This window comes from Macaca fascicularis, chromosome 11, assembly GCF_037993035.2.
Source record: "Macaca fascicularis isolate 582-1 chromosome 11, T2T-MFA8v1.1".
In the NCBI taxonomy this organism is placed as follows: Eukaryota; Metazoa; Chordata; class Mammalia; order Primates; family Cercopithecidae; genus Macaca; species Macaca fascicularis.
In genome coordinates this window covers 71,656,566-71,679,558 of record NC_088385.1, presented here as the reverse complement: position 1 = coordinate 71,679,558, position 22,993 = coordinate 71,656,566, and the positions used below count along the sequence as shown (strand labels likewise).

Here is a 22,993-nt window from a genome sequence, read left to right as displayed (position 1 = left end):
AACTTTTACGTACTAGTTGTCTGCAATCTCCCTTTCCTTCCATTCTATCTTAAATCCACCCAACACATACACTGAAACTGTTTTTCTCAAGATCATAAATGACATGCATGTTGACAAATACAACGAATAATTCTCAGTTATCATCCAATTTGACTTAGTAGCAATTTTTTTTTTTTTTTTTTTTTTTTTTTGGAGACATCATCTCACTAGGTGCCCAGGCTGGCCTTGAACTCTGGGGCTCAAGCAATCCTCCTGCCTCAGCCTCGCCAGTAGCTGGAACTACAGGCAACTGACACCATGCCCCTAATCAGCAGCATTCGACACACCTACTTGTTGATAAACCTTCTTTGCTTGCCTTCCAGGATCTACAACTTTTAGTTTCCTCCTATTTGCCTGATTACTCTTCTGTATCCTTTGCTGGTTCCTCCTCTTCCTCTCTACCTCTTAAATATTGCAGTGTCCCAGGCTTTGTCCTTGGTCTTTTCCATCTATACAAGGGTTTCTCAACTTTGACACTACTGACTTTTTGGCCAGATAATTCTTTGTTGTTGGGGGCTGTCCTAGGCATTACAGGATAGATATATATTGTAGCATCCCTGCTCTCTGTCCAGTAGGTCCCAGTAGCAATGACTCCCCACAACCAAAAATGTTTCTAGACATTTTCAAATATCCCCAGGGGAAGCACCTCTGGTTGAGAACCAATGCTCTAGGTCTATAGGAAATTCTCTTTACTATAAGTGCCTAAGACCTTAGTGATCTCTTCCAGTCTGAGGTTTTAAATACTATCTACAAGGCAATGATTCTCAATTTTACATATCCAGTCCAGACCTCTCTTTTGAACTTCAAATGGACTAAAATGTTCAAATTCCCATTCAAACATTTTGCTTCAATATCTAGTGGACATCCCAAACTCACTATGCAATCTTCCCCATCTCAGTTGAAGGTAACACCACCACTCTTCTAGTTGCTCAAACTAAAAGTCTTGGAATCATCCTTGACTTCTCTTTCTTTCACATCCTGCATCCTGCCAAGAAATCCTATTAACTCTACCTTGAAAACACATCCAGAATCTGACCACTTCTTACCACTACTACTACCCTGATCCAAGTTGTCGTGATCTCATACCCGGGTTATTGCAGCAGCCTCCTAACGGGTCTCTCCTGATGTATCTTCGCGCTTCCACTGTCTGCTCTCTGCAAAGCAGCCAGAATGAGCCTTTTAAAATATGCCAGATAATTCCACTTCTTGCTCAAAACCCTCTGTCTCCTTATCTTGTTCAGAGAAAACTCAAACTCCACACAAGTCTCTGCGAGTCCCTTGTCACTTTTCTGACCTAATAAACTGCGATGCTTAGTTATCATCAACTGAGACGAAAAAGTTGAGGGGTGGGGCAGGTTTGGAAGGAAGATCAGGAGTTCATATTTGAATGTTCTTACATCTGGAACTCAGAGGGAGTTCTGGACTGAAGGCACACATTTGGGACTTGTTGGCATAAAGATGGTATTTAAAGACATGAACCTGGAACAGGTGAGCAAGGGAGTAGACACAGATAAAGAGGGGCTAGGGCTGAGCCCTGAAGCACCTCAGTATTAAATGGATGGGAAGAAAAGGAGAAACCAGTGATAAAAACTTCAGCTGAATTAAATGTAATGGAGTTTAACTGAGCAATGAATGATTCGTGAACTAGGCAGCCTTCTGAGCCAGAATAGGCTCTGAGATTTCAGCGCAGCCATGTGGGGGAAGAAGATTTATGGACAGAAAAAGGAAAGTGACGTATAGATAACGGAAGTGAGGTACAAAAACAGCTGGATTGGTTACGGCTCAGCATTTCCTTATTTGAACATGGTTTGAACAATTGGCTACATTTGATTGGCCAAGACTCGGTGATTGGCACAAGTGTAGGATATGGGTCTGTTTACACCTCCGCGTGTTATAGTTCACAAGGTACAGAGAAACTTTAGGCCAAACTTAAAATATGTAAGGAGGCAGCTTTAGGCTAAATTTGATACAATACCAGCAAAGGAGATTGAAAAGCAGGAATCAGTGATGTAGAAGGAAAACCAAGTGTGTGTCATATCCTATAAGCTGAGTAAAAAACAGTCTCTATGAACAAAATCTGAGTCAAAAGTTTCCCTCAAATTCTAGATACCTCTTAGAGACTTTTCCAGGAAATGTATAATCAAACTATTTGCATTCCAAATGCAGCCTGCAATGTAAATATCTTTCATCGCTGCACCATATTGCCCATTAATTTATCACATACAGTTCTTGTGGTTCAGATTCCCATCTTCATTTAATATCTGTTTTCCTACTTATGATGGTCACGACTTAATTAAATAAACTGGAAGCTTAGGTATAATATGAATAGGGCATATATATGTAGAAATATCAAACTGACACAGATGACTAATATCTGAAATATAGCAATTAAATTGCCTAATGATATTAATCTCATCATTTACCAAAATGAGTAGCTCAGGACCAAAATTTGGGGGAGCTATTTCTAACTCTAAATTTCATCACAACAAACCCTTTTAAACACATAATGGCTAATATTTAATAATCTAGTATTTTGTCAGACAATATATTAATTATTCAGTTAATTTCAAGGGTTTTGCCCAACACTTACTGGGTTCTTGGAACCACTTGACTTGGTTATTTCTTCCAGTGATATAGATTAGTATTTAGCTGGCCAGTGTGACATTCATGGGTTGTTGTAGCAAGGCATAAACAAAACCAGACTTGGAACCAGTCAATGTCTTTGTAAGAAAAGAGATGTGTGATATAGTTCTAGCTCACAACAGATAAGTGGTTTCTCAGAAACATTTCGCTGGACGATTGCTTGACCCTGGGAGGTGGAGATTGCAGTGAGCCAGGTTGGCACCACTATACTGCAGCCTGGATGTCAAAGTGAGACCCTGTCTCCAAAAATAAAAGTAAAAATAAGCAGTACACAATGGGAAAAAAATTGCTTGACACTGATCCTGAGGAAAAAAAAAAAAGACTTGAGAATTTAAATCTACCTCAACCACAAATGGACCAGTATTGTTATAGTGTATAAAAAGTTAACATAATCTTACTCGATGGAAGCTTCCAGATCGAGTGCAGTAATGGTCCCTATACCTGCATGAATTGGACCTCACCTGGAATGTTATGTCTCATTCCAGGAAAGACACAGTAAGAACACTGACAATCCCAACTGTCTTCAGCAGATGCTCTGGATTGCTTAGCACAGGGCCTTGGCCCTAAAGCTGTTCAATAAATAAGGACTGAATTATCCCGAATCAATCCTTCATCCTTTCTTCTTATCTCCTGAATTGATGAGGAGTCTGGGAATCATGAGAAATGACTAAGGGAAGTTGAAGGGAGGCAGATTTCGGCTTAATATAGAATATGCTTTCTAACAGTGCTGCCCCACAAGAAAATGAAATGCCCAACCAAGTAGGGATCTTAGTACAGAGAGTATTCCAGCAGGTGAGTGCTCCTGTACCAAGGATATTACCAAAGGATTGCTTGCAATAAGTGGGAGACTGAAGCAGCTGACCTCGAAGAGCTCTTTCAGTTCTGAGGTCCCTGAAACAGATGTCAGAGTCTATAGAGAGGATCTCCATAGCCAGCTCAGGACACTGTAGAGCTGGCCCTCCTCCCTCCTCAATGTGAGCCCCTACTCTATATGCTGAGGAATTCCTCAGAAGGTGACTTTACTGACCTGAGGAATTCTTCAGCATATAGAGTAGGGGCTCACACTGGGAAGGGGTGCTGGGCTTCAGCAGCAGCTTTACCCTTTGTGCAGCCAGGGATAGCCACCTGGTGGGGCTTGTTATGACAGAGTGACCTGCAATGGACACAAAGTAGTGTGTATACCCTAAATCAGACAGAACATTTCTTTTCCCTCACTTACAATAAGTCATTCTACTTACTTTAAAAGGAAGCTGGGCCAGGTGAGGTGGCTCACACCTGTGATCCCGGCACTTTGGGAGGCCAAGGTGGGCAGATCACTTGAGGTCACGAGTTCGAGGCCAGACTGGCCAACACAGTGAAACCCTGTCTCTACTAAAAATCCAAAAATTATCTGGGCGTGGTGGCACTCGCCTGTAATCCCAGCTACTTGGGAGGCTGAGGCAGGAGAATTGCTTGAACCCGGGAGGCAGAGGTTGCAGTGAGCCGAGATCACGCCACTGCACTCCAGCCTGGGTGACAGAGCAAGACTCCATCTCAAAAAATAAAATAAAATAAAAAGAAGCCGTTTTCAAAGTCATTCTTCAAGAAATAATGATCCTTGACTGAGAACTCTGTACCTGGGTGCCCCTTATTCAAATGCCATGTCTATATACTTTTTAAACTTTGCTAGATTTGAGCACAGGTGAAGGAGGTAACAATGGGACCCATTCTGCCCTTCCTCACACAAGCTCTCAGTTAAGAGTAAAATGTCCAGCGTAAATTGCTAGAGCCAAAGCAGCTGGAAAAGATTTCCATGAAGCAATAGTGGCATCTAGTGGTCAGATGAAATAATCACATGCCTGCTCACTTCAAGTGAGGGGGAAGAAAACAACAAAACCCCAAGCCTTTTTACTCTCCCTTTACTATCCAACCATACCTGACAGGGAACTCGTTGAAAAATCAGAAGAGCCAGAACAGAGAATCAATAAAATGATACATGCAGAGTTCACTAAAGACTTTAACCTAAAACACACATCTAACTATGCGTTTATTCACCAATCATGCGATGCAGGGCCAGGGTCTCTTTCCTGAATGCAGATTCACCAAGTTGCTGCTAGTCTCCGTTGCATAAATCAAACCATTGTACATCATTACAGTGTCCAGCATTTACTTACAATATGGTGAGAACCTTAAGACACTTGTGAAACAAAATTGCCTCCACTGATTTTTATGATTTTTTTTTCTTACAGTTGTCTCTCTCACCTTTTATTCAATGACGCTTTTTTGGTAACTCCGTTTTATCGAGGCTTTCCAAAGCTTTTATCTTAGATTTTACAGTAACTGCAGATCTTTCTCTTTGTACTCATATTTCACCTGTTTATTAACTATCTGATCACATACAAATCCTCCAAACATAAACTGGAACAAATGAAATGGAAGGAAGATGGTTATTTAAGATAAGGCTTACCTATGTTCATTTTTTTCCTAAGCCAGGGGGCAGGAGTATTTTTTTAAGATCCGATTTAAATTTCCAATGCCCACCGCATTTATTTCATTTCACCTGTCTTTCACTTTTCTGCAGCGCAATTTCCCCCTACCTCCTTCACTTACAGCCCAAACTCCCATCTCCTGTTCAACTGGAGTAGACATTCCTTCACTCTCTCCCACCTCTACCTGCTGTACTTCCCCACGCCAGCTTCTCAACATTTCTGTTTCTTCAGCCTTCCTTCTTATCTCAAAGAAGAGGAAGCTCCCAAGTGTGCATTTGCCATTTGGAGTTTGCTTTTCCTTCACCCATCTATCTTTCCCTGCAGGACTTTAAACTCTGTGAGGGAAAGAATGTGACTTTTCTGGTCTGTGAAGCTCCAGAGTGCTGTCCTGGCCTGAGAACGTTGCTCTTAGTGTCAATAAAATGAGGCCATGGCTCACTGGAGAACTGGGATGACACCGAGTTGAGTAGTTAGTCATGCCTTTGGGAGACCTTGGGGAGCACAGGTCGTCTACCAGGAGAAGCCAGTAAGGTCGTGTCCAACTCCAGCTCAGAGTTTTGTGAACTCAGTTGTAACTATGATTTTTCAGTTCCCAAACACCTTGTTAGTTCTCCCCTCACGTGGCAAAACACAGTGTGTTAACCAAGGAAGCCAAGGAGCAAACCCATGGTGTCTCTTACCCTGACAGTCCACCCATCCCTTGACACTATCCCAGACTTTTGACCCGAAAACGTAGCCTAACACCTTTAAAGAACCAAGGCTAATGAAGTTTGCATACTGTTAGGGAAGTCAAGTGCCTTTCATTGGGCCATCAAGTGCTATTGGCAAGAAAGATAAGACAATAGGAGAGCCAATGTAAAGCAATTAGTTAAGATAATAGAAGAAATGGAAAGGCATTATGCTAATTTTTGCAAATGTATGACCAATTAAGGCTAATCTGCCTTGGGGCAATAATGGCTGATCCCTGCATTGGACAGAAAGGAATATTTGGAAGTTTTTCTGCTGGCCTAGTCAAATTCAATTCTGTGTGAATATTAGTCCTTGTGAGTAATAACAGACCTCTTTAGCATCCACTAATTCATATTCTTTAACACACCATCATTCTCCCCTCAGATTAGAAGCACACTTTTTTTTCTCTTTAGGCTAAAACACACCATTGTTCTGAGGTCCTTTTCGGCTTATCTAAGAGTGAAAAACAATGCCAAGCGACCTTTGCCTCTTTCATACACCGTGCCCATTAGCTGTACCCCTGTTAATGGGTCTTGGCTTTCATTTCCTGCAAAACTATGACTTTTTAATAATCATGGCCTTTTTGTTCCCAAAAAGCAGCTTAAAAGAGGAGGGACACCAGTGTGGGTCTCTGTATTTTAGGATCTAGTTGCCCATGTGGTGTCCACACACCATGAGAGGCCAGCAGTTGTCCAGTCCAACCCCGACTCTGAGAGGGAAAGATCTTCTGAGTGCCTGTAGTACAATATCCTCTCCCGTTGCCTTCCAGACCACAATCTTCCATTACATCGCAGTAGTACAGCGGGTTAAGGGGTGGGGGGACAGGCTTTTAGAGGGACCACCACCAAGTGGTTAAGAATAAGGGAGTTGGCCGGGCACAGTGGCTCACGCCTGTAATCCCAGCACTTTGGGAAACCGAGGCGGGCGGATTACCAGGTCAGGAGATCGAGACCATCCTGGCTAACACGGTGAAACCCCGCCTCTACTAAAGAATACAAAAAATTAGCCGGGCGTGGCGGCGGGCTCCTGTAGTCCCAGCTACTGGGGAGGCTGAGACAGGAGAATGGCGTAAACCCGGGAGGTGGAGGTTGCAGTGAGCCGAGATCGCGCCACTGCACTCCAGCCTGGGCGGCAGAGCAAGACTCTGTCTCAAAAGAAAAAAAGAAAAAAAAAAAAAGAAAAAGGGAGCTACAGCCGCACTCCCAGGTCCAATTCCATCCTCTGCCACTCTCTGGCTCTATGACCTTGAGAAAGTAACATCCTCTCCACACGCTCCAGTTTCCTCATCTACTGCAGAAGAAGGAACACTAAAGCCAGGCATGGTGGCATGCGCCTGTATTCCCAGCATTTTGGGAGGCCGAGGCAGGCCTAGGAGTTCAAGATTACGTTGAGCTATGTTTGAGTTATGAGCTATGATTGTGCCACTGCACTTCAGCCTGGGTAACAAAGTGAGACCCTGTCTCTTAAAAATAAAAGAAGAAACACTGGTACTTACTCTGAGGGGAGGTTACAAGAATTAAAGGAGGCAATCCATGTAAGGCTCTTAGCACAGTGCCTGTCAAACAGGAAGCACTCAATAAATATTGTTATTTTGTGTTTATCTTCCTTCACTATCCCATAGACCCATAATTCTCAAAATTTGTGGACTCTGAACCTCTTTAGACAAACTTTAAATTTCACATAAGCTCTTAAAAATTATGAGGACCCTAAAGAGCTTATACATGATATCTTTTATTTAGTGTATTATAAGTCAAGTCAAAATATTTTAATTATTTTAAAAATACAATAGATACTTTATCATAAATAAGATTCTATGAAAAATAACCACATTTTCCAAAACAAAAATATTTGGCAAAAGAGCAGCATTGATTTACATTTTTGCAAATCTCTTTCATATCTGGTTTAATAGAAGACAGCTGGGTTCTCCTATCTGCTCCTGCATTCAATCTGTTGTGATATCACACATTATGCAGCCTCTGAAAACCTCCTTGTATATTTTTGAGAAAATGTGAGTGAAAAAGGCAAATCACGCCCTGGTGTTGCTGTGAAAATAGTATGACCTCTCGGACTTTGTGAAAGAACCCCGGAGCAGTGTCCAGATTTTCTGGTGTCAATATATCAGCACGGCAGAGTCTCAAGTTCCAAGTCAGCTCATTGTTAGAGGTGGGAGAATTTTACCAGACTACAAAGCCAACAGAATTGGACATGAAAACAACTGCTGGTGCAACTGTGACTATGCCCTGATTAAATGAGACAGGAAAACCCTTAATCTCAGCCTCGCCATATAACCTCCGGTTCAGAAACTCAGGCCTGAGCCATGCAGAAGGCCAGACCCCTGTTGTTCTGCCGTTTGGAATGAAGCTTGTTTGTAATAAAATATTGGAATCCATCCATTTCTCTGGATTGATGATAGCAACTTTTTTTTGTTATTGCTTTTCTTGTTTGTTTGCTTTTTTATTTGTTTTAGAAGAGAGTCAATTCAAAAAAATAAAATCTTTCCTTGATGTAATTCCTTTTTCAAAAATTATCTTTTTAAATTCTGGAAATCCAATGTTTATGACTTAAGCCTTGTTATTTTTATACTGTTAAAGGTTTGGGGTTTAAGACTTTGTTTTGTGTTTTTGGCAAACCTTTAAACAAATATTGTTGCTGAATAAGAACCTCTTCAAATGTTTTACTTATTCTTTACTGACTTTTCAAGATACACACGGTAGTGACATCACAGCCACCATATCTAGCAGTGACACTTTAAATCATTTACCAGGCAAACTTAAGCAGTGGTTCATTCTCTGCACCTGTTGGGGATGGACAGTCCCTCCTGGAGGGGATCCAGAGATTACCTCTAAAATAATTTCAAAAGAAGGTGGAACTGGGGCTCTCTGGGGCTGACTACTTTCTGAGGGAGAGGCATCAGGTACAAAGCTGTTTTTCTGTCCTCAAAACTCTACAACACAGGCTAGTCTTCCCCTCCCCCAACTATTTCTAGAAATTTGAAACGTTATTGTATCAGTCAAGACTAAATTGCTGGCACCAAAACCCAAATTGAAGAGAAGCTTTTGGAGAGCAAGGGGTGGAGTATCCTCATTTATTGGAAACATTTTGCGCCGGGCATTGTGGCTCACGCCTGTAATCCCAGCACCTTGGGAGGCCAAGGCAGGTGGATCACCTGAGGTCGGGAGTTCAAGACCAGCCTGACCAACATGGAGAAACCCCGTCTCTACTAAAAATACAAAATTAGCCGGGGTGGTGGCGGATGCCTGTAATCCCAGCTACTCGGGAGGCTGAGGCAGGAGAATCGCTTGAACCCGGGAGGCAGAGGTTGCGCTGAGCCGAGATCGCGCCATTGCACTCCAGCCTGGGCAAAAAGAGCGAAACTCCGTCTCAAAAAAAAAAAAGAAAGAAAGAAAGAAAGAAACACTTTGCAATCATTCCACTCAATTTAGGAGTGCTGTGAAAATATAAGCATAAATAAAAACAATATATAAAACAACATAAACAATACAAATAACATCATGTATGGATTTTTGGCTGTGAAAATTGTAATAGCAACTTAATAATATGAAAAGCATGCTAAGTAAAAATGGTCCTACTCTTAGCTGAAGCACATTCTCATCTCTAGGTCTGTCTCCGTCTCTGTCTCTCTAAATTATCTATACTATTTCTATACCTATACCCATATCTCTCTACGTATGTAGCTCAGGAACTTTGTACTTGCTGTTTCCTCTTTTTGGAACATTCTTTCCCCCAAATACATGGATGAGGCCCTCTGACACTATAGCAGTCCCTAACAGCTGCTGTGGGCTCCCTGGCCAACTTTCTGTGATTCTCATATCAGTGCGACTCCTACACCAATGATATACTCCATGCACATGGTGGGGGGTTAAGGGGTTGGGGGCATACGGCAACTTGCCAATGTCAGAACATTATTTTAAGTCACTTAATTACACCAAGCTACAGATTTTCATCAGTGAAAAAGAGAGTGGTCCAGACTGGTAGTTTTTAAAATCTGTTCCCCAGAACCCCAAGATCTCCCCCAAAGCAACTTCAGGGGTAATGTTGGCAACGAGAGAGGAAATCAGTGCGCAGAGCTCTGGCCTCTCTGCCCCCACCTTAATGAGGGTAGTGGTTCAGTGGTACTCCAAAAGTCCAGATATTCACCCTAAAACATATAGGAATTTAGTAGGTGATTATAAAGGTGGCATTTTCAATAAATAGGGGAAAGATTAATAAATGGTGCTGGGACCACTAGGTAACTATTTGGGGAAAAAAATGATAAGATGGAATCTTAGTTCCCAACTTACACAAAAGTAAATTCCAAATGAGTCAGATTTAAACATGAAAAATGAAACCATAAAACTAGTAGAAGGAAAAAATTAAAGAACTTTAAAATAACCACAAAGAAGTATAGAGAGCCTTCCAAATATCACACAAAACCCAGAAGCTGTAATAGAAAAGATAAATATAATAAAAAGATAAAAATATATATATAACCAAATAAAAATGACCTTAAATCTATATACATGGCAATAAATCAGCATGAACAAAGTCAAAAGATAATTGACAAAATGAGAAAAATATTGTGACTCAGATTACAGACAAGGATATTTTTCTTAACGCGTAAAAAACTCACAAATAAGTAAGAAAAAGGCTGGGCGCGGCGATTCACACCTGTAATCCCAGCACTTTGGGAGGCCGAGGCAGGCAGATCACAAGGTCAGGAGATCGAGACCATCCTGGCTAACACGGTGAAACCCCATCTCCACTAAAAAAAAAATACAAAAATTAGCCGGGCATGGTGGCGGGCGCCTATAGTCCCAGCTACTCGGGAGGCTGAGGCAGGAGAATGGCATGAACCTGGGAGACGGAGCTTGCAGTGAGCCGAGATCGTGCCACTGCACTTCAGCCTGGGTGACAGAGTGAGACTCCGTCTCAAAAAAAAAAAAAAAGATCAGTAAGAAAAAAAGAGCACAGAGGGGGGAGGGGGGAGGGATTGCATTGGGAGTTATACCTGATGTAAATGACGAGCTGATGGGTGCTGACGAGTTGATGGGTGCAGCACACCAACATGGCACAAGTATACATATGTAACAAAACTGCACGTTATGCACATGTACCCTAGAACTTAAAGTATAATTAAAAAAAAAAAGAAAAGAAAAAAAGAGCAAAAATGAGCAAAGGCTATGAACAAAGGACATATAAATAACTTTTAAATATATGTCAACCTTATGCATATTTTTCAAATATACATTAAGTACTCACCCAATCAGAAAAGATCAAAAAGTTTGATAAGATACTGAGTGATGTGGGGGGTAGGAGGAATTAAGCACTTTCATACATTGCTGATGGCAGTAGAAACTTATGAAACATCTGTGGAGAGCAATTTGGCAATATGTATCAAAATTTTCAATGAGCAATGTTGACAAGTAATTCCATATCTTAGAATGTATTCCTTAGCTAACTTGCTCATTTGTAGTATTACATCATATGTACAAGGATATGCATATTCCATAGATATGAAATTGGAAGCAAACAAAAGGAATCTAATAATAGATTAGAGAATAAATGTATTGTGCACAGACCTGAAATGGAAATCTATGCAGCAGTAAAAAAGAACAAGGTGGCTCTACTTGCACTGTTCTGGAACGATCTCCATGGTACATAGTGAAAAAGCAAAGTTCAGAAGGTTATTGTGCTACTGCTTACAAAAGTGTGTGTGTGAAAATGTGCTTGGATATGCATAAAACATCTCTGAAAGGATACAAAAGAAAGGAGTAACAATAGTTTCCTGTGGGTAGAGGCTTTGGGTGGACGGGGTCAACGAGTAGAGGGAGACCTAGTTTTCCTATGTGCTTTTGTACATGTTAAATTTTCACCATGTGCAAATATTATCTAATTAAAATAAAAGTCTAAACAATAATTTTATAATGTTCGGCTTCTTTAAAACCTTTGAAAATCATTGAGCTACATGATGCCTAGGATTGCCACTGAGTAATGTTTATTATTGTGATAGAAGCACTTTTTAATGTATAGAAATTCTGCTCCATAGCTGTACATGCAACAAAAATCTTTATGCTTTTCACCATCTGTTAAATTCCGTTGCATAGACATTTGTGGAGTTCATCACATAAGTTATATGTAGCTCAACCTTCCCCAGACCTTAGCAACCTCTTGGTTCACACAGGGTTCCTGTAGCAACAATGACTCAACACTGTTCTCACAGACATATTTTGAAACAGGACCTATACAGTCCTCCCATCCCCTTAACTGGGCAAGGTTTTCTTGAAATCTTCACGGGGCACCTCTCATGTGTTCCTAAACAAATGTGCTCCCAGCAGGTCCTCCCACGGCTCTGCTGAACACTGCAGGTCCCTTGAGACCCACTTTCTCACCCAGCCCTGCTGCTTCCCCGCAGATGCCATTAGGGATGCGCTAGAGCCCCTCCTCTGTGAGAAAGCTGCCGGTCACCTGGGGGAGGTGGAGTGAATGCCACACTCTGTTTCCATTGTGTTCTGTCAGACAAATCCCACAAATATGCTGCTTGGACTCCCAAATTTTATGGAACTTGGTGACATAGCTCTTCACGTTTTGCTCACAGTCACTCTGTCCTCAACAGGACTCCTCCAGGAATGCAGATGGAGTCGGAATGGTAGACAAAACTGGTGAAAGACAGTTTTACTCAAAATCATCTCTCCTTCTGTGACAAGAATATAAGACCAAAGAAGAACTCAAAGGGCTTGAAGAAAGAACCATCTTCAGAAAACAAGAACCATGTTCCTTGACTCTGTCACCTCTCTACACCTCTCTACACCATCTGTTATTATGATGGGAAGATGGAGCCAAAACTGAGAGAGCAGTTTAGGAGAGGTTTGAGTCACTGGAAAGCAAAAATAATCCTGACTACTGCACTGATATAGCCACCATTTTGCCCTTATCATCTGTAATCTTCACAACACCTCTGTTCCAATTAATTTTCAACATGAGTGGTAGAAAATCTGACCAAACTGGTTAAAGCCCAAAATTGGAATGTTAGCTGATATAGTAAATAGAATGAGACAAATTGGCTTCAGGCATGGCCTGATCCAGAGCTCACAAGCCCTGAAAGCAGCCTAGTTTCTCTGTTCCTCAGCTCTGCTTGCTCAGTGTTAACTCTTCTCCCACAAGCTCTCCCCTCATGGTTACAAGATGGCTGCCAGCAACAACTCCTGGGCTTTTTCCTTCCAGGTTAAATTCTGTTGCATATCCATTTATGGAGTTTATCACATAAGCTATTGTAACCCAATTTTCCCCAAACCTTAGCAACTTAGGACCAAATCCAGTAGAAACGAGTGAGTCTGCTTCCCTGAGAGTTCAAAACAAGAGCCCAGGAATTGAGTTTTTTTGCCTGTGGCTCATCCATGGGTCAGACACCATGGCGAGGAGGAGGAAGAGTCCTGAGTGTCTGAGCTCAGGCCCTATGCTCCCTCCAGGGCCATCACTGTCACCGGAAGTACTTGGGCAGAGGTGGAGGAGGGCTGGCTCCCCAAGCAAAAGTAGGGCAGTGTTGCCAAAGCATAGTAAATTCTAGGCAGCGAAGATGGCAGTTGTCCACAATGAACCCTATGAGATTGAAATTATTCTCATTGTACAGATGTGGAAATTGAAGGTCTCAGATGTTAAGACTCTTGCCCCAAATCATATAATGGTATAGATTGGATTTTACCCCATTAATGTGTGCGATGAGACAAAAAGGATAGGTAGGTATCTGCCAGGCAGACTGGAGCAAGGAAGGTGCTCAAAGCGAGGATTTATGAATACACAGCAGTATGAGGGCATTAGGGGAGTGGGGGGCCTTCAGGGAACTTGGAGTTACGGGCAAAGTTATAAGACAGTGTAGCAAAGGAAGAGCTCAGGCTCTGGTGTCAGATGGATCCAGAAGTCATTTACCAGTTCAATAGGTTGCAGTGAGCAGGTTGCAGTGAGCTGAGACTGTGCTACTGCACTCCAGCCCGGGCGACAGAGCAAGACTCTGTCTCAAAAACAAAAACAAAAAATAATTACTAACAGAGGTTTGTTTTTTGCTTTGTTTCACATTTTAATATAGATTCCTGAACTCTCCAGGGATAGGGAGATTCCTAGGTTGAGGTATCAGGAAATTTCCTCCCAGAAAACTGTTGGTCATATAGGGGAATTCATCCACCTCCTTCCAAGTGGCCAAGGATGTAACTGCTCACTTTGCCTTCATCATCTATAATATAGTGCCAGTAAGCTTCACAGAGCTCTTGAGAGGAATGAGTGAGATAGCACAAAGGAGCTGGTATAGTGCTGAGCTCAAGGAGCTCCACAGATGGTCGATGTTATGGTACTGGTGAGGATAGGTCGCACGAGGTAATGAATGGGGAAGGTGTGGGAAAATAAGACGGAAAATTAACCATGGGTCAAATCACGCTAAGATAAGGATTTTAGCTTTTACCCTCCACAAAATGAAGAAGGATTTTGACCAGAGGGATGGCCCAATTAGTTTTTCATTTTAGAAAGATCATTCTGGCAGCAGGGTATAGCCGAGTAGCAGAGAGGTGGGGTGGGCAGGGGGAGGGTCCAAAATGGATGGCAGTGAGACCAGTTAGGAGACCATTTTAATACAGTCATGTGCCACATCATGTTTCAGTCAACGATGGACCTCATATGCTATGGTGGTCCTGAGTGATTGGAATACTGTATTTTTACTGTGCCTTTTCTAATATGTTTAGATAGACAATTACCATTGTGTTACAACTGACTGCAGTGTTCAGCACAGTAACTTGCTATACAGGTTTGTAGCCTAGGAGCAATAGGCCACATCATATATAGCCCAGGTGTGTAGTAAGCTATACCATCTAGGTTTGTGTGAGCACACTCCATGATATTTCCACATCATTGAAATTACCTAACAATTTCCCCATCATTACCCCTGTCATCAGGTGACATATGGCTAGTCAACTTGTTCAGTGGTTGCTAAACTTAGTTCAACGTTAAACTTACTAAGGAAGGCCAGGCACAGTGGCTCACGTCTGTAATCCTAGCACTTTGGGAGGCCAAGGAGGGCAGATTACCTGAGGCCAGGAGTTCAAGACCAGCCTGGTGGACATGATGAAACCCCATCTCTACTAAAAACAGAAAAATTAGCCAGGCATGGTGGCACACACTTGCAGTCCCAGCTACTTGGGAGACTGAGGTAGGAGAATTGCTTGAACACGGAAGGTGGAGGTTGCAGTGAGCCAAGATTGTGCCACTGCACTCCAGCCTGGAGATATATGTGTCTTAAAAATGGACATATTTCCTGACCCTTCAACTCCACTTCTATACGCATATCCTAAGAAAATAATTCGGGCTATGTACACTCCACCCTGTCTCAAAAAGAAAACAATTACTAAGGGAGGTTTTTTAAAATTTTTTGCTTTGTTTCATGTTTTCATACAGATTCCTGGACCCTCCAGGGATAGGGAGATTCCCAGGTTATCAGGAAGTTTCCTCCCAGAAAAACTGTTGGTACCATAGGAGAATCGATCCACCTCCTTCCCAGTGATCAGCATTGCCTAAAGGCAAACTAGAATTGTTATAGCAAGAATGTAAACACTAAGAAACAGTCAACTTTCTGGTTTTTTTAATGTTAAAACAATAACTCTTGAAGCCCCTGGGGCACAGGTTGGCATAGCCAGATAAAGATTGCCTGGGATGGAAGGGATGGAGAGAATGGGATCGAGTGGCACTTTGCAGGAGGTCATTTGGTCTGACCAGAGCAAACCACCAGGAAGGAAGCAACCTTCGAGGTGATGGTATTTGAAGGTGGCGCCATTGGGAGGTAATTAGGTTTAGATGACATCATGAGGATGGGACCCTCATGATGAGGTTAGTGCCCTTATCAGAAGAGGAAGAGACCAGAACGTACTCCCTTTCTCCATCGTGTGAGGACACAGCAAGAAGGTAATCATCTGCAAACCAGGAAGAGGGCCCTTCCTCACCAGACACCAAATTTGCAGACACCTTGATTTTTGACTTCGCAGCTCCAGAACTGTGAGAAAGAAATGCCATTGTTTAAGCCACCTCAGTCTATGGTACTTTGTTACAGCAGCCTGAATTGAGTCAGACATTCAGCATTGGGAGATGGCCAGCAGGGAACTGCACGGAAGCTGACCCAACACCTACAGTACCAGTCCCCATTCAGGTGAGCACTGGCTGCCTTTGTGGAAGAACCACTCCCACAGTTCTACCTTCAGCCAGGAGGCTCCCATCCATCACTGTATCCTGGTGGCTCTATGACTGTAGACTTGCTGACTTTACTCTGAGCTGCCTGATGTGGATAACAGATAACTCCCACTTCAGTGGCCCAAATACTCACTGGCCTTCACATTTCCATCCTGGGGATGAATCATAATTCACCCAAACATCTCCCAATGTTTACATTGTTTTCAGGTTTCCATTAGTACATTTAATACTTCAATGAACATGTTGCACATAAAGCTTTTACTGCATAACTTCTAACTCTAAAATATCTGGTATTCTTTGACAAAACCTAGTAATGGCTATTTCTTTGCGTTCAGGATACCAAGTCTCAAACACTATTCCCTTCTCAAAAGATACAATTAAAGTTCTTTTTATGAAAGTTAATACCTGTTGATGGGAAAAAAAAAACTCTTAGCAAGCAAAGAATAAAAGGGAATTTTCTTAACCTAATAATAGGCACCTACCAGAAACCTCAGCCAACATCTTACTTAATGCTTCTTTTAAAAGTCAGGAATGAGATATGGGTGTTATGAGTGTCCATTATCACTGCTTCTAAAACACTTCTGTTGGCACTTCAACACTAGAAGTCATAGAAAAGAAAAAAAAGGAAAGAGATTGCTGCCTCTTCCAGGATGTAGAGAAGCAGGCATTCTGATTCACTGCTTGTATAACTTCAACCTTTAAGAATGGCAATTTGGAGCTATATGTGTTTTAAAAATGGACATATTTCCTGACCCTTCAACTCCACTTCTATACGCATATCCTAAGAAAATAATTTGGGCTATCTACATACATGTAACAGGTTACGGTCTCTACTACTATCTAGTCAGAAACCTCCTATTCGACAAGGTACTGGTTATGTGAATTCCAGCATGAACACATGCAGGAATATTAGTCACTAAAAATCATATTGTATAAGAGCATTTACCAGAAAGACAGCTTAAACTACCACGTTCAAAATACCTTTTTTTGTAGATAATGGCGTGTACACACATACACAAACGTACTGGAAAGATCTATACAGAATACTGATGATTCCTTATGCTCTGTTTTCCCAATTTTCTAAAACCTGCTACTTTTCTAGTTAGGAAAAACAATATATTTTAAATGCTGCCTCAAATGCTGTAGGCAGCAAAGAAAGTGGCTCAGAAACACTGTAAAAAGAGATTTTATATGGGGAGATGGTAGCAACTATACATCTATTCATACAGAATCCTTAATGCCATGCAGCTAAACTGTATTCTTATTGTTCATTTTATTAAGACAAAAATAAATGGTAGATCTAAAGGTTAATTTTAGGTAAACTCTCTTAGTTTTAAACTCTGTGCTTACTCATATTCAGGAACCAGCTATTCTTCAAATGCTGAGCAGGTCACAGGCCACCCTGCAACCCAGTGATTAGACTGGGGAAGATGGAGATTATCGGGCTGTTTCCCTGGTTCATGTGACCAAGTGGGGTCTGGGGTTGGGGGTGAAGGAAGAAGGGAGAAGGGACGGTCACAACAGTGTTCCATGCATGCACTCAGACAATGGCACAACATTTACAACAATGAGAATCTTTATGCATATAACTTTGTGATCAATACAATCCTTCAGAACAAGAGACAAACAAAGGAATACAATGTCCCAAACCGTTGCAGTCCATAGGCTGACATTGCTAACTAGATTTAGATCATCTGGAGGCTTTTGTAAGAGGAACTGAGGTGCAGAGGCATCAAAATGAGTTGATTCCCGGCAAAAGTGCTAAGAGGCTACAGACATATCTAAAAATCAAGAAACCACTACTTGTTAAGTACTTCTGGTGTTTGCATACAGTGTCCAATACATAGGGAAGACAGCAAGTCCATACTGGTCTTTGTACATGCTGTGTGGTAGAGGCTACTGCAGGTTTCTTTATTTTCTAAAGTAGGCAAGGCTCATTAATTGACCAATTCACATTGTGATTACTTGGTACAATGCATGCATGTTATTGGTACACAGAGTGCTTTAACAGGAATCTGCTGGATTTTCAAAATTCTGACAAGGCCATTTTTGTCTCAGAGGACTATTATTATCCATTCAGTTATTCATTCATTCAACAGATACTTATCCCAAACTGTGTGTTATCTCCTCCATCCCCTTCTCAGGAAGACCAACCCTGGAAACAGGTGAGAGGAGAGTGTTCACAGGGCACAGCATGTGTTGTTGATACTGTTTGTGGACAGCAATGGTGCAATCCCAAGGACTTGAATAAGTGGCCTCTACCTCATTAACCAACTCCTTGAACCCAGACCATCAGGGAGCTAGTGAGCTGATTCAAGAGAGGAAAGAACAATTCTCCATTCAAGTCAGACATCCCTCAAGGGGAACATGACTATTCTGACTCATTTGGGAAGGGGCAAAGAAACGGATATGAGGTGGAATCATTCTTATCTGTAAAGTTTAGCTGATGGAAGAAAATGGTGTCATTTGCTTAACTTTGGAAAATGCAGTGGGTCTCTGGGCCCTGAGGGTGGTATGCAAAATAAGCCCATCTCTCCACCTACACCCTTCCCAAAAAACAGGCTGTGGGCGTGGCTGCTTTTTAAGAAGCTGGATGCTAACTTCAGATGGCACAGAATTCAAGACCAAAACTGTAATAACTTATTAGTCATATTTTCCATCTTCAGTTCCTTTGGGGGTAAAAATACCATGAAGAGGATAAAATAGCTTTTCTCACGGTATAGGTCATTGTGTGTTTTCTGTTCAAAAAAAAGCCCACACAACCACATTCTCTATTATAAAAATTAGTACCTCTCATAGTAAAAGCCTGCTCTACAATTACAGTTTTCGTTTCAGAATTAACAATCCATTTGCTCAAATCAATATTGGCTGCATCAACAATATTCCTGAAAGTATTGCCAGTAGTCTTCCAGAGACAGACATGAAGGCTGAGTCTATTCCTCTAATGACGGCGGGCAGAAGGGATTGAGGAGTGAGCCTGTTGCTCAGCCAAATAACAGGTGCATGAAGCATTCTTAAAATAAGCTCCCTGTTCAGGATAAGGAAGTCAGAGCTGGTTTTGTAAAACGCCATCAAGGGACTCTGTACCATCTGGAGACAGGTCCTTTGAGTCAGGAGGGATTTTAGTGAATGGCTTCCCAGTCTTGGTTTTTACAAGCTATGTAGCCAATGCCTCTGTGTACAAAGAGCATTAAACCTGCCTATTGCACTGAAGGAAATGTGGCTAAGTCACTTGGAATACCGGGAGTACTGACCTTGAGTAACTGAAGTGCTAGTTCACCTCTGTGTGGCTCAGAGTTCCCATCTGCATAGTGGAGACAAGAGGTGCTATCCCTGACCCGCTGGGTGAGAGAGAGCTAGAAAGGGCAGGAGTGAGAGGGAGCTAGAAAGCACTGGGGCCTTCTCCAGAGAAAGGCAGTGTTCAAGTAACAAAGTACTCAACAAAGGACTCCAATCAAAAAGCACAAAATTCAAGTAACAGAGTCACAGGTGCTATGTTCTGGCTTCTGAACAGAGGCCTTGTGCGTCTGCAGTCGAGAGCTGGTGGGTGAGTGAGCTGTGTGGTAGGGGATGCAGGCCAGGCTCTGTGTGGAGCCCATCAAGTCATCCGTACCACTGAGGATGAAAGCTCTCCTCAAGAGGAGAACACAAACCTCAGGAAAAGCTCAGTGGCGCGAGCAAGCTGTCCGGAGCAACTGCTTAAAGCATATGCCAAGTGTGTCCTGTGCATAAGATCTTCAGCTGGGTTATCGACCGAAATTTCAAGAGATGAAAGATTTTCTTCATTTTGCAGGTAGAAATAGACAGTTAAAGAAAGGCTATCTAGATTTTTCTCCTATGATTTAGCATAAGAATTTTTTTAAAAAATTGAGACTCATACTGTAGGAAATCTCACAGGACACAATCCCCTCCGTAAACCATGAAAAGGAAGATCAGGAAGTTTTTTGTAACGAAGAAACTTACTTTCTTTTTACAGTTTCTGTCCTAGCAAACTGGTATGTGCATGCTTGAATATTAGTAATACCCAGAGAACTAGAAGGTTTGGGGGCACTGTCACAGGGACTCTGAAGGCCCCCAGAACAGAAGGATGGATAAGAGTTAACAGTCTAGATATATAGTCTTTTTTAAATAGCTCACAATGAAAAATTGGGAAAAATTCACACTATAAAACCACAATATTTATTTTGCCACAAGAATCCACTTCATCAGTTAGCAAGTAGATGGGAAAACAGCCCTGTTTCTAACTCCTATTATAAAACTTCCAGTTCCCATTTTTTATGGGCTGTTGCTCATCCCTGAACCTACTCATTTTCACTGGACAAATAAAACTCTTTTAGAGCCATTCAGCTGCAACCCTTACACTACTGTGAAAAGGTGAGTCCAGATACAAAGTTTCGGGGAGACATCATCGTTTCTTAGTGCCACTGTTTCCAACACCGGGTTTGCTGAAGCTCCTGCTCATTTGAGGAAAGTGCACAGTCGGTGTTCTTTCTGTAGGGCCATATAATCCCAAGTTCCTGGCAGTAGCAGATTTCCGCAGGGGCTTGACGCTGGGGAAAGGGCTGAAGATGGGGGTTTTTGAGTTGCTGCCTTGGGGAGGTTTGCTGGTGGCTTTGTTTTCTTCAGGTGCACTCGGCGGCTCTGGGCAGTGCCGCTGGCAGGGTGGGTGCACCTCGGGCTCAGTTTCAGCTGCAGCATCCCTCTGGTTCAGTTCCAGGGCCCCCAACTTCACCTGAACCGCAGACACATCCACATCAGCATCTCCAAACACCGGCTCTGGAGACTGCCCCTCGATCGTCCTCCCGGTACTGCCTTCGGGGCTGCTGCCTTCTCTTCCAACTGTCGCTGTACAACTAGAGGGGAACGCCTCTGCCGCCCCCAGCCCGTTGGTCTTGCTGGCCTCGTTCTGCTCGTCTATCAGCCCTATGGTGTCCCCACAGCCCGGATGACTCTTGGTCCTTGGCATGTTCTTTTTGTGGACTCGGATGTGAGTTCGCCACGGGGAGTTGAGCTTTGTCTTAAGGTCTTCGTAGGGGACAGGAGACATTTTCCCTCCTGTGTGACCAGGAATGTGGATGACAGCATTCTTGGCAGCTCTGTTAGTCATTTTCATCTTCTTTCCTAAAAGAAGGTGGTTTATAACTGGAGAACTGTTTACCTGAGACGGGAGAATGCTGGTCACTGGCCCTTTGTCTGAAAGAAATGTTGAAAGGTAGTATGAAGTGCACCACAGAGAAACACATCCACCATGGAACAGAAATCACACGGAGGTCCTCCCAGCCTGGCCCACCACATCCCTTCCCATGTATTCCGCAGGGAGGGGCAGAGGCATGTGACTGAAGACAGCAGAAACCGAATTCAACCCAAGAGCCTGGAATACCAATGCTCTCTTCTTTAAAGAAGAAGGGACCATAGGGTGATGATACAAAAAGGAACATCTGACTCCTCATTCCTAATTAGGGCCTGGACCCCCTAATGTTTTTTTTACAGAGAGCTCTTGTCTCTGAGTAGCAACTTCAGAGTTACTGTACCTAGAAAAATCTTTGCAGATTTAAAAAAATAACACAACAAACACTATGACCATATGGATTATCATCTGTCAGCCTCTGAGAGGTAGGAAAAGAACACACTGCATATTATGAAGTGAGATCCAGCAGAGTGACAGAAGTGATAAAAAGGTAATGAGAATGCAGTGAAATCACAGCTATCCAGCATCTAGCCCTAGAGATGAAAAACCATTCCTGTGTCCTCAATGGACTTTGAAAGCCAATTGAAAACTGAAAAGCACCAAAAGCTTTGACTTCAGCTAGGTGCCGTGGTTCATGCCTGTAATTCCCAGCACTTTGGGAGGCCAAGGCAGGAGGATCACTTTAGGCCAGGAGTTCGAGACCAGCCTGGCCAACATGATGAAACCCTGTCTCTACTAAAAATACAAAAATTAGCCAGGTGCGGTGGTGCGCACCTGTAGGCCCGGCTGCTTGGGAGGCTGAGGCAGTAGACTGCTTGAACCTGGGAGGTGAAGGTTGCAGTGAGCCAACATTGCGCCACTGCATTCCAGCCGGGTAATACAGCAAGACTCCTTCTCAAAACAAACAAACAAAAAAGCTTTGTTCTCCTAGAAGGCACTGTCAATGGCATTATCGTTGACCTCCTGTGGCGATGACCAGGCTCCTATTTCCAGTGCAGCATTCAACACACATGGTCCCAGGATGGCAGCTGCAGAGAGAAGTTGTAGGGAGAAGGCCTCTCCCTGTGTGTGTGAGTTTCCTTCCTCCTTGATGTCCATGTCATCTGGCTGAACTAACTTCCACCCTTCTCTCCTGCTGTCATTTACCACTGGTCATACCCCAATATCAACTGAAAATGTTGATAACTGTCTCCTCTTCACCACATTGCTGCCACCTCACCAATTATTTGACTGTCACTGTGATTGGCCCTCCATTACATTCTCATAGTTCCTCAGCCTCCCCAGTTCCATCCTAAACCTTATCACCCAGCTCCACCTTATGTGAAAATATTTAATTCTAATACTCCTCACTTTGGCTCTTCCAGCTCTCAGGCTCCCAGTCTAACTATATGTGGTAATGAACCACAGAGACTTCTGGCTCCTTATTCCTCAGGCTCCTCATAACCCCTCATGTGTCTTCGGCTCACTGACACCTCTACCCTGCCAGATGCATGGCCGACCGCTTAGATCACTGCCTCATAGGCATCCCTGTCTCTTTGTCACACATTGCTAGTAAAGCCCCAACCTGGGATCCATAATCCACATTCTTTTTTCTGAAACTGAGCCCTTCAAATTCATGACCTATCATTTCACTGGGTCCTCAATGCCAAACAATCTTTTCATTTCCCTGTCTCACTCCTTTCAATGACCTAACTAAATCTTCATT

The 22,993-nt window shown here is 42.7% G+C and overlaps 1 protein-coding gene and 1 long non-coding RNA gene across 3 annotated transcripts in view; both read right to left on the bottom strand.

The window, feature by feature from the left end:
- Nucleotides 1-12,436, bottom strand: part of LOC107126726 (uncharacterized) — a 108,806-nt gene extending 96,370 nt beyond the window's left edge. The window contains exon 1 of the long non-coding RNA XR_001483467.3: nucleotides 12,345-12,436. This is a non-coding gene — a long non-coding RNA (uncharacterized lncRNA). The remainder of the gene's footprint in view (nucleotides 1-12,344) is intronic.
- Nucleotides 12,437-17,658: 5,222 nt separating this feature from the next.
- Nucleotides 17,659-22,993, bottom strand: part of TBC1D30 (TBC1 domain family member 30) — a 120,328-nt gene continuing 114,993 nt past the window's right edge. For both annotated transcript variants that reach the window (XM_045365564.2, XM_005571447.5), the window contains one exon: nucleotides 17,659-21,293. In XM_045365564.2, coding sequence (XP_045221499.2) covers nucleotides 20,506-21,293 — 788 coding nt within the window. In that variant the 3' untranslated portion in view covers nucleotides 17,659-20,505. The remainder of the gene's footprint in view (nucleotides 21,294-22,993) is intronic.